This window comes from Pseudopodoces humilis, chromosome 3 (assembly GCF_049639895.1).
Source record: "Pseudopodoces humilis isolate 2021_Gansu_Grassland_sample_001 chromosome 3, ASM4963989v1, whole genome shotgun sequence".
Classification (NCBI taxonomy): Eukaryota; Metazoa; Chordata; class Aves; order Passeriformes; family Paridae; genus Pseudopodoces; species Pseudopodoces humilis.
In genome coordinates, this window is record NC_142202.1 from 90541011 (window position 1) to 90555890 (window position 14880).

Below are 14880 nucleotides of genomic sequence, written 5' to 3' on the forward strand. Positions count from 1 at the left end.
TAATAATTATGCAATAATTCAGATTCTCCACTGTTTTACAAAAGAATCATTTGGAATTCAAATATTATCTGATTCCTTTTATGTTCACTAAAATGGAGTACTAAAGTCCCTCTCACAATTTCCTCCACTTCCCAGGTGTAAAAAAAGAATATTTGGCTAGGATACTTCCCAGAATGGCCCAGTTCTCTCAGAAGCAGGCACACTCACACTCTGAAAAAGTCCTGGTCTCCTCTTTTGAGAGCAAAAGCTGGTGTACTGAACTCAGAAGCATCCAATAAGGCTAAATATACCTTTGCGTTCTGCTGCAAAAGTGAAAGCTGGTTTTACAAACTCCCTTCACATTTCTGCTGCAAATTCTGTCCCATACCAGCATATCCCACATCTGCAAATACAAAAATACTTTTCTTCACTATTTGGCATCTGTTCTTCTGTAGGACACTGTTTCAGACATGCCACACAGATCACTACTTTACATATAATATAGTCTGCTTGCTAGAAGACATACACATGTAAGTAACAACAGATTTACTGGAAAATCATCATCTTCTCACTCAGGCATTGACTAAAAGTGGTTATTTGCTTTTGAATGGACCTAAATATATTTTAAGTCATTTATGTGACATATAAATCATTTATATGCAAAGAAAATTTGATAAATTCTTGGAATACACATGTAAGCTGCTGGCTATCCATTTAGAATTGTACCCTCTCACAGACATCAAAAATAGGGTAGCTACAATATAAGACAATCTCTCTGCTTATAAAGGAAGACAAGCAGCTATCAAACCAAATCACTGCCACCCTGAGATAGCCCAGTGAGATAACTACTGTAACTATTTATGTTTTATGCAAAAGCCATTATTTCAAATATAATTCCATTATTGGAACAAATTGTTCTTGTTTAAGGAGCCTGAAAGAAGACAACTATCTCTTGCATAAATGAAGGAACATCTAAACCTGTAAGATTTTGTATGAAAAATAGTAATAAAAACAGAACACAAGAACATTAATTAGAACATTCTAGTATACAATTTCATAGACAAATAATGTTTTATAAGAAATCAACAATACACAATAAATATAACAGAATATAAGTAATTCTGTTATTAATAGAGTTTCCTGTCAAGAAACTCCAACATAGAAACAGCTAAGAGATCCCTTCAGGGTCATCAATTATGGGGTCAACATTTCAAATAATGGGGGTCAACATTTCAAATAAGATTTGAATTTTGAGGAATATGTAATATTGCTACACTGAAGTATATTCTGAAAATCTACATCAGCATGTGTCAAAGCACATCCTAATTCTGCAATGCCCAATCTCACACTCCTCCCTTACACTGCCTTACACTGCCCAGAACATCATGAAAATTACTTCCATACTTTTACATTACACTCACATCTGCAGTACTTGAGCACTTCACAGAGGCAGTGCTCCTAGAAGTCAACTGGTCTGATCATTTACAACTCTTAAAAATTACTAATATCTACAAATTTAGCTGCATTTAATACACTGGTTTAATTTGTCCCTAGAAACTTGGAGAGTGCTACCCACACACTTGCTGCCAGGGGGTAGTTTCTGAGAGCACTTTACAGTATGCAGAACCATTTTCTGGACACATCCCTATGACTGCCTGTTGAAGGGTGGAAATGCCAACTTTCCCTTTCTTGGACATCTCAACTATTTGACTTAGATTTTCTGCATATGTCAACAAGCACATGCTCTGAAAAAAGGCAAGAAATATTCAATTGGAAATAGGATGAAATATTAGGTTTTATTTTACCACATTTTACTTGTAATACCACTGGGGGTAACTATTTTTTTTTCAGATCCCATTGTATCCTGATGTAGTTGGTGATGGTGATTCCTAAGCAAAATCACCATTGGAGAACAAAGAAATAGCCTGTTACCCTGCTACTGATACTTTTATCATAACACTTATAAATAAAACAAAGCAAATAAAGTGAAAATTAAATTTGCTCCCATGATCCTATTTCCCAAACTTTAAAGTGCACTGGAGTCTCTAAAAACACCAGGCAATCCATCACACGATGTAGCACTGTGTCACCACAAGTCACTGGCAAGGTTGGAGGCTCACAGCCCTGACTTCTAAGCCTTAGAAACTGGGAAAGAAATGAAAGTCATTACAGGAATCATTTATCATTATAATCCTTCAGCACATACTTTCTTTCTCAGAATATGACACTGTAAACTAGAATATATTGTTATTGAGAATAAAATTGAAAGAAAAAAAGAAAATCTTTCTGGTTAGATTTAACTTCTTCTCTCCCTGACATTTTCTTTGAATTTTTTTTTAATATGTAAATATCAGTATCAATTCACCTAAAAGATTGTAAATAAGGTTGCTGTAAGGACAGCTGCCATATTTTTAATAGAGATCTGTTTCATCACATTAGTGAAAACATGATCTATTAAAGAAAAGCAGAGAGAAAGACAAATCATCTCCTTTCCTCTGATGGAATTTTAAATACAAATACTTTGCATTTTGCTTTTGTTGTCTCATACTGAGAGAGCTGAGTTTTGACTCAGGAGCTTTGCTAAGAATTTCTGTTTGTCTGATTATCACTTAACTCAGTTGACGTTTCAGGTTTGATCTGGATATATTTCAAAGTGTATTTACTAAAGAAGAATATTAAACTAATTCTTGCTTGAGGCTGAAAAATCTAATGATCTTTTTCAAACATTCTTTTTATATAAAATCATTAGCAACAGCTGTATTTTTAAGAATAAACTGGTTTTGTTCCTTTCCTCAAGAATGGATTGTTGTTACCAGGAAGGTATTAATATAGTAAAATTTCCATCAGAAAATATTTTGCAATAAGTACTACAGGTCACCATCAGTTCTTTCAAAAAAGGTAACAGTTAACTTTCAAAAACAAAGCATTAAATGCAGAAAGGTTTCCTGCATGGCCTTCATGTTCAATCAAGAGTTAAAGTTCTACTTCCTTGATACACAGAACTTTGGGGTTAGGGTATTGCTTCCCTCTAAAAGAGAAGCAACAGGAAGGAAACATTTTGGATGGCCCTAGAAATTAAGGACCATCAGGCAATGCTCCATTTTCCATCCTGTTAGGAAGTGGCAGGTACTCACCAGTGCCTTACCATTTGTCTGCAGCACAAACTCATTCACACATAGTTTGTGTTTCTTCAGCCTGCTTTTGCCAACCTCAGTGCAGCAGACTATATGCTTGAAAAGTGAAATATAAGGTACCCTACTCCTGCTTCTCCCTATCCAGTGGAATCTTCTTCTCAAGGAGAAATGAAAGTAAGCAACCATCACTTGAAAGAAGCTTGATGCCTCACTTAATGAGACTGGAGAAGCAGACCACACTGAGGTAGGGCAGCACTTTTCTGGGATAAACATCCCTGTTCTAGTTTCTGGAGGTAAGCAAACACAGGGCAGCACAAGTGCAGGAATGAGGTCTAGAAGCAGGAATGGGCTGCCAACAAAAGGCTGACCCAGTAGAGGTGGATCAACACTACCAAAGACCCCCAACACCCTCCAACCCATTTCCAGAAGGATCTAGAAGAATGAACTGCATGTGACAGCGAATTTACATAGATAAGACACTTAGCTCCAGAATGGGCAAAAATTGTCAATAAAAACATACGCCCACAAAATCCAGGCACACATGATCCAGAACCCTGGACACCCCATCAGCAGGATTGATGCTGGAGCCAGGCGGTAATCTTTCATTTTTTCCTTCTTTCTCCCTCTCTTTAATCTCTCCCTCCTCTTTCACCCTACTCCTTACTCAAAATCCACTGTAGTGTGTTTATGCCATAAATTCCCATTTCCATGACATATATAATTTACTAATAAAACTTTACAAGTTTTTGCAGACTCTGACTTTTGTTGCTCCTTTTTGACCACAGGCATCTGTGAATCTTGGGTGCTCCCTTCCCCCTAAGGGTGGGACACCACATGCATGTTGTCCTCCAAGTCCAGCTTCATTAACATCCACCTTCTTTATCCCTTTCATTAACCGCTCCTCTCTTTTTATTCTGTGCATTGTAAAGTAGTTTGTCCTGGTTTCAGCTGGGAAACAGTTCTTAGTAACACACTGATGTTTCAGTTTTTCCTAACTAGTGTTTACTCTAAATCAAGGACTTTTCAGTTTCCCTCGCTTTGCCAGGGAGCAGGTATATTTATATAATATATACAATATATACTCCCAGCAAGAAGCTGGGAGTGAGCATGGTCAGGAGAGCTGACCTGAACCAGCTAAAGATACGAGCCATATCAAGGAAGACCATAATCAGTATATGAACTGGGAGGAGTTGGTCAGGAGGAGCTGATTACCCACAAGTTTCAATTTTTTTTTATTCTGCTCCACAATGTGGGGTGGGGAAGGGGAAGAAGGGTGCAACTGTGAGGTACTTAATTGCTGTCTGGGATTAAACCACAAAAATCTCTATTTTCTGGAATTCATACAAAAGCAAAAGATTTAATGCTGCCACTCTATTTTTGAGTGCTTTCAGAATTCAAAGAACAGTGAATTGAAAACATTAGGCTTAAAATGTTGGGATGAGGATGCCTTAATGATAAGTACAGTCTCATTATGTATCCACACTAAATGTGTTAGATTTGCAGATGGGAAAAGCTATTAGCATGTTTCATGTCAAATGCTATAGTGTAGCTTCAAAATAAAATTAATGTTTGGAAGGGACCTCCAAAAATCATCCACTCCAGCATATGGATTCAAAATCAGACTACTACCAAAGCAAGACCATGATTTCATATGGTTAACTCCTGAAAATTTCCCAGAGTGGATAGTCTACAAATTCCATGGTTGTTCCAGTGCTGCCCTATACTTCTAATGAAGGAGCTTTTCCTAGAATTCATTCTCAATTTCAGTGTGAGCAGCAGCAGTAGACAGTGAACATCATCACAAGTATGACCTATAAACTCACACATTCCTGAGGAATATCTTTAGAAAAAAATAGGTTTTTTCTAAATAACAGTCTCCATAGCCAAACCTATTTCTGGAAATAGTCTCTCACTCATAATTCTCAGGTTATACCCGGGTATCACTCAGGGAAGTATCAAACCAATAGCACACCACAGAAAAACCTTTCCATTTAACTGATTTCTAGAGAGTTTCACGCCTAGAACCATTTCCCAGAACCGCTTTAATTAATAAACATGGGCTGTCTCTCCATACTAACACTCTTTTTCTTGATGCCTCACCCAAAATTCAATCACTTGAATTGCCCTTTGTCACTTTATGGCAGCAATTGATCCAACTGTTGCAGGGACTTTTATCTTTCCTCACCCCAAAACATTAAAACAGGCAATTGCTACTTGTTCATGAAAACCCTCTTTTACCACAGCGTTCAAGACCCTGCAGGAATCTGCTGCACTCCTCTTCTGAACCCCTGTGTGATAATATATGGTATTGTTTCACATAACCGCCAATCAAAAATGCACTGATGACACCACTCCAAGATAGTTCTTTTCCCACTGATACAACCAAAGCCTACCTCAAATGTTCCAGCAGTTGTAAGACTCTGTAAGACTGGCATTAGCCTAAAGAAAAGGCAGCTTGTTTTTGTCATTGCATTTATCCCCAGTGACAGGATTAGAAAGAAGGGCAAGACCAAGACTCAGTGCTTCCTACTTTCTTTCGTCCTGTTTAATGTCACATCAACAGTGCTAAAAATATGCTGCTATGTGTAGGCTCCAAGTTTATTCCCTCCTCCTCCTTCTGGGTGATTGCTTGTTGAAGTAATCCATGCCTCCACACAGTGGGGCAGGAATGCACCTCTAGGTAAGCAAGAGGAAACATTGATCTTCTGGCTGAAGCTCTGCCTTGGTCACTTTCCTATACCTGTACAGCAAGATGCAATTGCCACCATGTTAGGATCTTACTGCTGTAGCAACTACAAAGCCTCGGTCCTGATCTACAAGGCTCTGGGTTATTTGAAAGTGGCTCTTCTGAAGCAACCCTTTTTGCCAAAGCTGCTGTAATTTAGAACAAAGTAGTACAAAACGCTCAAAGTGTGTCAGCTCGCCCTCTTGAACTCAGCTACATGACAAAATCTCCAAGAGGGGGTCACACACACCCTCCACAGCAAGAACAAAAACCTTCCTCTTACATAAACAGGAACTATTCAAATATATACACATATAAAACCTTCTCGACTCTATACTTTTGTGTTTATTTAATTTCGTATGTCATGAGATGAGCACAATACTCAAACTTTAGCACCAAATTATCAAATTGAGGAAAGGATTTGGGCAGGTGATGTATTTTTAGGACTTTCTTTTGTGACTAGGTGTGTTCTTACAGGAGACAGAAGTAGAAAAGTCAAGGTGCAAAATAAACCAGTGAAGAAAGCAGACTTAAAAACTCACTTTACCTCTCACCTTTACTCTCTGACTTGAATGTAAGCTGGCAGTCTAGCAGCCTGTCCTTTGCCAGGGGAGAGAACAGGCAGAGAGGAGGAGGCGTGTGTGTCGGGCCTCTGTGTACGTGCCATCGGCTTCTCATGGTGTGTAACCTGCCGAGGCACCTGTGTGTTCTGCACTCCGCCTGTATCACTGTGCTTCTCCCCGTCAGAATCCCTGCCACCCTCACACGCAGTGATCATCATCTCCTCTCTCCCAGAAGAAACATATGACCTTAGGAGTGCTGTTCCATGATCCCACACCACCGTCCTGGCTGGATGCATACGAGGGTGGGCACCCTGAGCTCTGCACGGACACAGACACCTGATACCCAAGGAACCTACAGACCCGTGCCTCTCAGAGACTCCAGGTTTCTCCCTTGGAGCAGCAACCGCATCCTCCCATCTCAACCTTTCCAGGCTCGTTCTCTCCCCCAGGAGAAGTGGCTCAGGGGCTGCTGTGTCCCACAGCCTCGGCTCATCTCTGCGAGCAGACGCAGCTATTCTGTTGGTATTCAGCCACGGATTTTGCTGCTGTGACAAAGACGATCCCGTTCTCCAGGTGTTTGACTCCCTGTATCTGCACAAAGAAACACTTGCCCTTCCTGGGCTCCTCTTCCTTCCTTGTGGCGATCCAGGAGGCCTTACCACCCCTCTCTGGCCACAGCCGCCGCCAGGCAGCCAGCAGGACCTGCCTGGTGCATGCCCAGAGGGAGTGTGTCACAGCCCTGCCATGGGTCCTGCTCCTGGCAAAGAAGCGACAGCCAAAGCCCAGAAGGAGTGCTGCCATCTCTGACACCAGCCCCCACAGCACAAGAGCAAGGCTGACCTGGCAGAAGAGTTTCCGTGGAGACACGGCTGTGGCCAGTGCTTCCTGCCCGGCCCACTCCCACCAGCCTCCACCCAGCTCCCTTATCTCCTGCTTTCAAACCCTTCCCATCTCATACTAGCTTCTCACCTGGTTTACACGTTGCTAAATCAACAACAAAACCTGCAAGCAGGTCCTGCCATCACCTCATTAGTCACCATCTTCCATTCTGTCTGAGCTCCCTTAGGTGACAAACTTCAGGAAATAGGCAGCCTTCTTCAAGGAATCTCTGCTTCCCACGCTTCCCATGGAGAAGGCCTGATATTGACGGGACTTTTGATGTTGCTACCAGAGTACAAAGATTAACCATTGTTTCACTTAGGTAGGCTTGATCCAAACTGCCTTGCTCTGCACAAGCTATACCCATATACAGTTTGTGAAAAGCAAATGCTAATTCTTTGAATGGAGTCCTGCAACCCTGTCATTCAAAACCTAACCTTAGTGACATTTCAAAGAGTGCATGGCATCCTTTCTGATTCATATATCCATTCGGTTGATCTCTTTTCTCTATAGAACTATTCTTTATTGCTACTCCATGTAAGAAGAAAGTACAGAAAAACCCTTATAATGCAAACTAAAGTACAAAGATTAAATGTTCCCCATTAAAAATACCAATGTAAACATTATTTTAAATGAAATAGTTTATGTCCTGTTTTTCATGGGGAAAGAGAGGTCAAATAAGAAAGAGACAAGTGTGAATTATAATAAGGCAATATGCATTAAGAGATGAGGACTTCAGAATGAAAATACACTCTTTTGAGGTGAGCCATCATTTCAGTAGGGAAACTTTAGAATTACTGTGTCCTTCTGAGCTATCAAAGCTATGAAAGGAAAACTATGTCCATCTACTTAGTCCAATCCATTTTATAGTGAGTCATTCTATTTTCCCTTCACAAAATGGCCCTCCATTATCTTCCATTCTCACAGTCAGCTCCACACAAAGACTCTCTTCTGGATTCTGGCTGACGAGTCTTCCTCCAGGAAGCAAGGACAAGAATATTTTAACAATAATTTTCATAAATATTATGTGAAATAGCCTGAAGTGGTAGAAAGTTTTATATTATTTATCTCATCCACAGTAAGGAGTGAATGTAAAGGTACAATACCACTTCATAAAAACTGCCTGTGGGGTTGTCTTCTCTGTTAGACTCTGAGCATGAACTGGTCTCTGTTTGACTGACATGCTACAATCAGAGTATTTTCAGGATGACATAGGCTTTGTTCTTTTGAAAAAATATAGAAAATATTTGTAACAAGTCACACAAATTAAATATTGGTCTTACACATACAAATTAATATAGGTCAGAACTACAATATTATAGAAATAACAGATGTGGTGAGACAGCTCACGTGGCTGTAGTGCTGCAAAAGACAGGCTCTTCAGAAAGGCAGGGAAAAGAAGACAATTTCTGCGTGAAGCAGCAGCTAAAATGTGGAGAACATTTGTACAGGTTGAACAACAGGGCTGGGCGAGTGCTTGTGGGTCAGGATCAGAGGAGAGATCAGGGAGGGTGACATCACAGTGGGACTGAGCTACAGACAGCATAGAAGGGGTGAGGAAGTGGAGAGTGCTCCTCACAACCATTTCTTTAAACAACTCAAAGAAATACCTGGACTGCACACCCTGTTTGTTTGGGTTTTTTCACATGAGACTTAAGCTTTTGTGACACCTGTAGAGAACAAAATGGCATGGCTCAAACTATGCAGACAATTTCTGCAGGGCATCAAGGACTGCTTCTTGATGTGGGCACAGGATGGGCCAAGCAGTGTCATACACAGCTGGATCTGTTACTCATATACAGGGAAGAAGTGGCTGTAGATGCCATACTCAGTGGCAGCCTTGGCTGTAGTGACTAGGAAATAGTGAGGCCTAAGACCTTGAGGGGAACTGAGGAAGATAAATACCAAAACACACACCCTCTGCTTTAGGAAAACTGACTTCAGCCTATGCAGGAGCTGGTAAGTGCAATACTGTAGAAAGCAACTTGGAAACACAGGGAACTTGGGAAAGCCATCATGTCCTTGAAAACAACCTCTTACACATGCAAGACTGTTCATGACTCAGGAATACAAGCTTATGAGGTAAACTTGTACATGATTCAAGGAATACAAGACTTATCAGGACAACAGTGTGGCACAACAGAGAGTTTGCTACTGAGGTGAAGCAAAAAAAGGCAGCACAGGAGGAGGAAGCAGAATATGAAATGGTGTATATTTGCTCTGCTGAAGTTAAATATGTGAACAGACATCAACAACAGCATATACAAGTAGTATCTGTACAACAGATTGACACTGCTCCCGTGCAGTCAGTTGACCTGACCTGCATGTAACAAAGACTAAAGGGCAGAATCAATAAAAATCCAGAGATACAAAACTAGGGAAAAAAAATGTGGAGTAAAGGGAAATCAATCTAACAAACAGAAAGAAAGGCATTAAGATTAAATAGGCAGAGACAGTTTGACAGGGGACATAGAGGAGGCTGGGGCTCAGCTGGCAGGGGACAGGGAAAGAAAGGGCTGGGAGGACCAGCATGGAGCCGAGGCAATCCTCCACTGTCAACAGAGTGCTGTGAAACCCCCTGAGCCAAGGCATTTCTATCCCCTCGATGAGCATCCACAAGAATGTGACCTGCCACTGCTATGGGACACTCTCAGCTCAACGTGTTGGGAGGATTTAGTTTTGAAACTACTAAACAGTGTGTGACCTGACATGGGTGTTAGCATGGCTCCCATCAGTGAGGGCCCTGTTTGCTCCAGTTTGCTATTCTTAAAATTAGTAAATGATGCACACAGAAAAGGTCATCAGCAGATCATTAGTGTTCCAAATGAAGCACTCTGCATTTTGGAAAAGCCTTACTTAAGGTTGGCTGCTCAATTCTTTTTGCATGAGGATATGGTCTGCAATTACATAACCAACTGGCTGATTACATTGCTATATATTTTCTGTATGCATGAGGTTTCCTTTGAAACCTTCCCTGAAGATCAACTGGATTTTATACTTGTTTTTAATTTTGAAAAGTTTTCCTTATATTTTACATATCAACCACAAATTGAAAAGGAGGTCACTGTCTAAATAATTAATTCACTAATTAATGAGAAAATGAACTATTAAAAGAATAACATTACCATTAGAATTTAATGCTGAAGCTTTAGCAATGCTCTTTCAGATATTACTCTTTAGATAAATACTGCTTTTTGCAAGAAAAAGTACAGTAAGACCAGGTCATAACTTTCAGTTTCAGTGCTTTCCTTATTTCCTATCCAATGCACCTTGCCTTGGCAAAGTAGTATTGAAAATTGTTAACTAACACATGCTTGCCAAAACTAACTTAACTGAGGCTGGTAGAGGCCAATATTGTGATTAAACAGGAGTAAAAGTTGGCCCACTATGAAACCAAATCGATGCAACACCACCATTTAAGTGCTAAAAAATTCAGTGCTAATTTGCTTCTTAGCAAGAGTGATGAACACGTTTCTTCACAGCTTTGCAAAGCTGAGAATAAACTGCCCTTTTTGTGATATCAAGGAAAAAACCTCATTAATGCAAGGCAAATTATAAATTGCATTGCAAGTCTTATCTAAGTAGGAATAAGCTGTGTTTTGACTGTTTTTACTTTTTCTTAATAAGTTGTTTTGGTCACACCTCTTTTCAGTAAATTTCAAACTCATTCCAGTCACAATCAATTTCTTCTGCCATTTACTGATTTAAAGTTATGGAACATAATGTATGAAGATATAGTCCCTTAAGAAAAATACAAGAAAACCACTGATATTTGCTATCAGTTTGGGTTATGACAACAGAGCAAAGTTTAACCAGATTTCAGTTTTTGCATTTCACATGCATACAAAATGCATTCACAAAGTTCCATAATTTCCACAGAAATATACTGTCATGATTAATTTAATATGCATGAATGAAGTTTTAATCTTCAAGGTCAGTGGTTAAAGGAAGCCAGAAAATATTCCTATAAAGTACAATGGATTATTTCTTTTTCCTGCTTATAATTACATTTTAAAAAAATTAAACATTTTTCAACATATCTTACCATTTGGTTTTTCTCTAAAGCTTCTCTTCCTGAGGCTTTGCTTTCATGTTTTCCTAACTCCATTTCCCAGGGGAATAAAAATCACCTAATATCCTGAGCAGAAGTGATTCAACCTGACTACATGTTAGATATCCCTGTACTTTTGGAGTCAGGAGAGAAAAGTATCAGGAGCGCTGTGGTGATTTCTGGTCAGCGTGTGTTTCCATTTATAGCCATTGAAAATCCACAAATAGAAGTGTGGAGAGAGGGCAGACAGCTGCCTCTGATAACAATAAACATTGGTTTGGTATCACAGCAAATTGTTCAGCATGGGTTTTGGTTACCAGTCCCATTCACTCTCGCTCTCCTCTATCCCAAAAGCTCATACTGAAAATGTCCATGAAAAGTAAAAGCTATGTCTCAGTAGCACTAACTTCAGTTCACAGAGATTATTAAGCAAGCAAAATAACAAATATAATTCACTAGTACCATATGTGCTATGTCAAGACAAAGTGTACAGAAAAACACTTTAAAACAGTGCTTTACCATAACTATTGGTCTTTCCCTGTTGAGTGTTTGGGGTTGAGCTAGCCCGATATTCCCTCAAGCAGAGAGTACTCTCTAATCCTAATATCAGAACAACATCTTGCACTTTTGCAATGCAGGAATAACTGCTAAACTTCCAGCAGGCACTGTGAAGAATCTAACTTGGAGCTGACAGCCATACGAGGGTGGTTGTGGAGTTAGTTTGTTGAAGAATAACCTGGCTCTGATTCACAGCGATAAAGTCAGAAGGCCAATATTAGAAACTGCAGGGCTGAGGAACCTCTCAGCAGCTCTGCTGGGGATGCCAAGGTTTACAACACACCCTTCTGTTGCCACATCAACTGGGCTCATGTTGTCAAAGGTGTGGTTCACACACAGGGCTGGCTCTGCATGTACCAGAGCAAGGGAAGGGGAAGCATGAAGACACAGGGTAACACAGAAAATGTCTGCTACTGTTAAACAAGAACGTGCTCTCTGGTAATCTGTGGTTTGTTAGACATGCTGCAAAACTGGCTGTTTAGGCATCTCACTAAATCCCTAGTAAATACACATCCTTTCCACCTCTTCCTGACAACACATTGGTAAAAGAAGACACTCATGTAAAATAGATGAATAAGCAGATAGGATAAATGAATAAATAAATATTTAACTCTTTTTCATCTATCACTTTTCAACAGTCCTAACTAGGCATACTCCTTTCTGCATGTTTCTTGATAGATGCTATACTCACATGGTCTTTAGAGCCTTGGATAGGAAGAAAAGGTAGCCAGTCATCTCCCAACAGTCTATATACCTTACATATGAAAAGCTGATGAAACTTTAGACTGTTCCTGTTCTGATACATTCTTCAGAATAAACAAAAAGTTACTTCAGTGACAACTGTTTTTCTTTAGTCTTTTTTTACCTGTGTTTTTAGACGTGTAAGACAGCCATTAGAAGAGTAAACATGGTACGGCAAATGCAAAGGACCAGCCAAATCTGCAAGGGCTGTTGTAGTAGAGGGAAAAAATATGAGCTTGATGTCATGAAGTAAAAATACACTTCCATTGTGTCTCCTGGAAATGCTGTGACCAAGAAAAGCTGCAGGTCTCTACTCTTCAATGGAAAGTCAAACAGTAATAAGTTCACATCTCCATAATCTTTTTTGTGAGGCTGAAACTTATCCCTGTGGCAAGGGACTTCATAATGGCTTTGCAGCACTTAAATACCTCAAAAGAGATCTTCAGTGGGCTTCAAACAGCGCTTGCACTATGCTGCTGCTTACATTACTGACCATTCCTGTGGTGCCCCTCCAGCTTCCTTAATCTGTCCATTTGCAATGGTTTTAAATGACAGACAAGAACAGAAGCATCTTAGCGGGGCACATTCACCTCTGTGGCTCGGTGCCCTGGCAGCCCTATCCCTCTGGTAACTGGCAGACCCTGGATGTCAGCAGGCTTCCATACTTCAGCTCTTAGGGGAATCACTTCCTCCTTGTGCTGGGGAACACATATGCATGTTGGTAACAGAGCAGGCTCTCAGTGGTGCAAGAAACCAGCAATGCAGGACTCAAGATGTAGGCAAGCAAGCAAACAATGGCAGATTCTTATCTGGTGTTTATGCTGTGTGTAACCTAGCACTGATCCTAACTGCCCCAAAACTTAATCTTCAATTATGTTTATTACTTGCAGGGCCTAATACTGTTTTCATGTGTAAGATCACCCTTTGACATCAAAAACAATCACTACAGAAAGACACAAGGAATTGATTATGTAGTGAGCTGTACCCAATAATTTTAACATAAGATAGTGATGAGAGTAGGTAGTTTCACAAGTGGGTTTCCCATTAACATTCTTGTAACAGCACCTAACAGTATTCACTTGAGAATCTCCACTTCTCATGAATGGAAATTTATATTCTGGATGCATCATACTGCTGACCGTGCAAGGCAGTTGGAGCAAACTTCATTGGAGATGGGAACATGAAAAAAAGGCTATGAATGCAAGAGAGTATGACACCAAGCTTCATGCCATCACACTAAAATCAAGGAGCCCAGGAAACACTGGATGCAGAGCTCTTCTGTAGCCTGAATGCTATTATATAAGGACCCAGGAGATAGCATAGAAAAGCTGACATCACCTTATTATCTACCACACCTTGCTCAGCTTGGCATTTCATCACTAAACCTGAGGAAACACCATGATCCTAACCATCTGAGAATTTGGTTTTATATAATCATGAGAGTACATTTCTTATTCCTACAGAGAAATACTATTATAGACAATAGTTATTCTACTATGCTACTGCAAGAACTTTCCGAGACACTGTTAGTAACTGTGTATTTCCTGTTTTACTTTGCAAGGGGAAACATAGCAAACAGGTGCTAAGTAAAAAGCATGTTCTAGACATTGCCTAAATTACTGTGCTATTTCCAATTGCTTCTTTTTATTAGTTACTCATCTCTTGACACCTGTTTCTCTTCTCAGAGCAGGAGAAGAGAAAAAACACAAGGCCAAGAGAAGAAGCTGATGGAGGACAGGGCTATGGACTTTGTTGTAAGATGCAATTGCTGAATATCCCAAATAACAGTATTGTGTAAATAGAGCGTTTAAACAGATGTGTTTTCTGTGCTTATTTGATCTCCTGTTCCTGGAGAAGAAAGCAAGTGACTACCATGACGTTTGTGTGTCACTCTCAGCTGTCACATATCTGCACTATTGCTGTCCTAAGCCTGTAGTTTTTATTTGCTCAGTAGCAGACACGTCATAAGAATTCAAGAGAAGTATTAATTCCACCCCCAATCTGGTCAATGAGACTATACTCAATTGAAAACCATCTATGTAAGTCGCATTTACCAGTTAAAAACTCTAAAGCTAATACAGAAATTACTCTCACAGTGACTTTTAAAGCTCTAATGTGGAGAGCGTTTCTGTCCCACACTTCAATCAAAAAGTTGAAAGGAACAAGGACAAAACTCAGTAGACTGCCTCACTACTTGTAACTGCCAGTCCAGCAGATGGCACAAGCTGAGATTTCCAGGTCATTTCTGGT

General features: G+C 40.0%; 1 protein-coding gene across 6 annotated transcripts in view; it reads right to left on the minus strand.

The window, feature by feature from the left end:
• Window positions 1–11481, minus strand: part of MLIP (muscular LMNA interacting protein) — a 106364-nt gene extending 94883 nt beyond the window's left edge. For all 6 annotated transcript variants that reach the window (XM_088053848.1, XM_014263353.2, XM_088053849.1 and 3 more), the window contains exon 1: window positions 11326–11481. In XM_088053848.1, coding sequence (XP_087909974.1) covers window positions 11326–11388 — 63 coding nt within the window. In that variant the 5' untranslated portion in view covers window positions 11389–11481. The remainder of the gene's footprint in view (window positions 1–11325) is intronic.
• Window positions 11482–14880: the final 3399 nt, after the last annotated feature.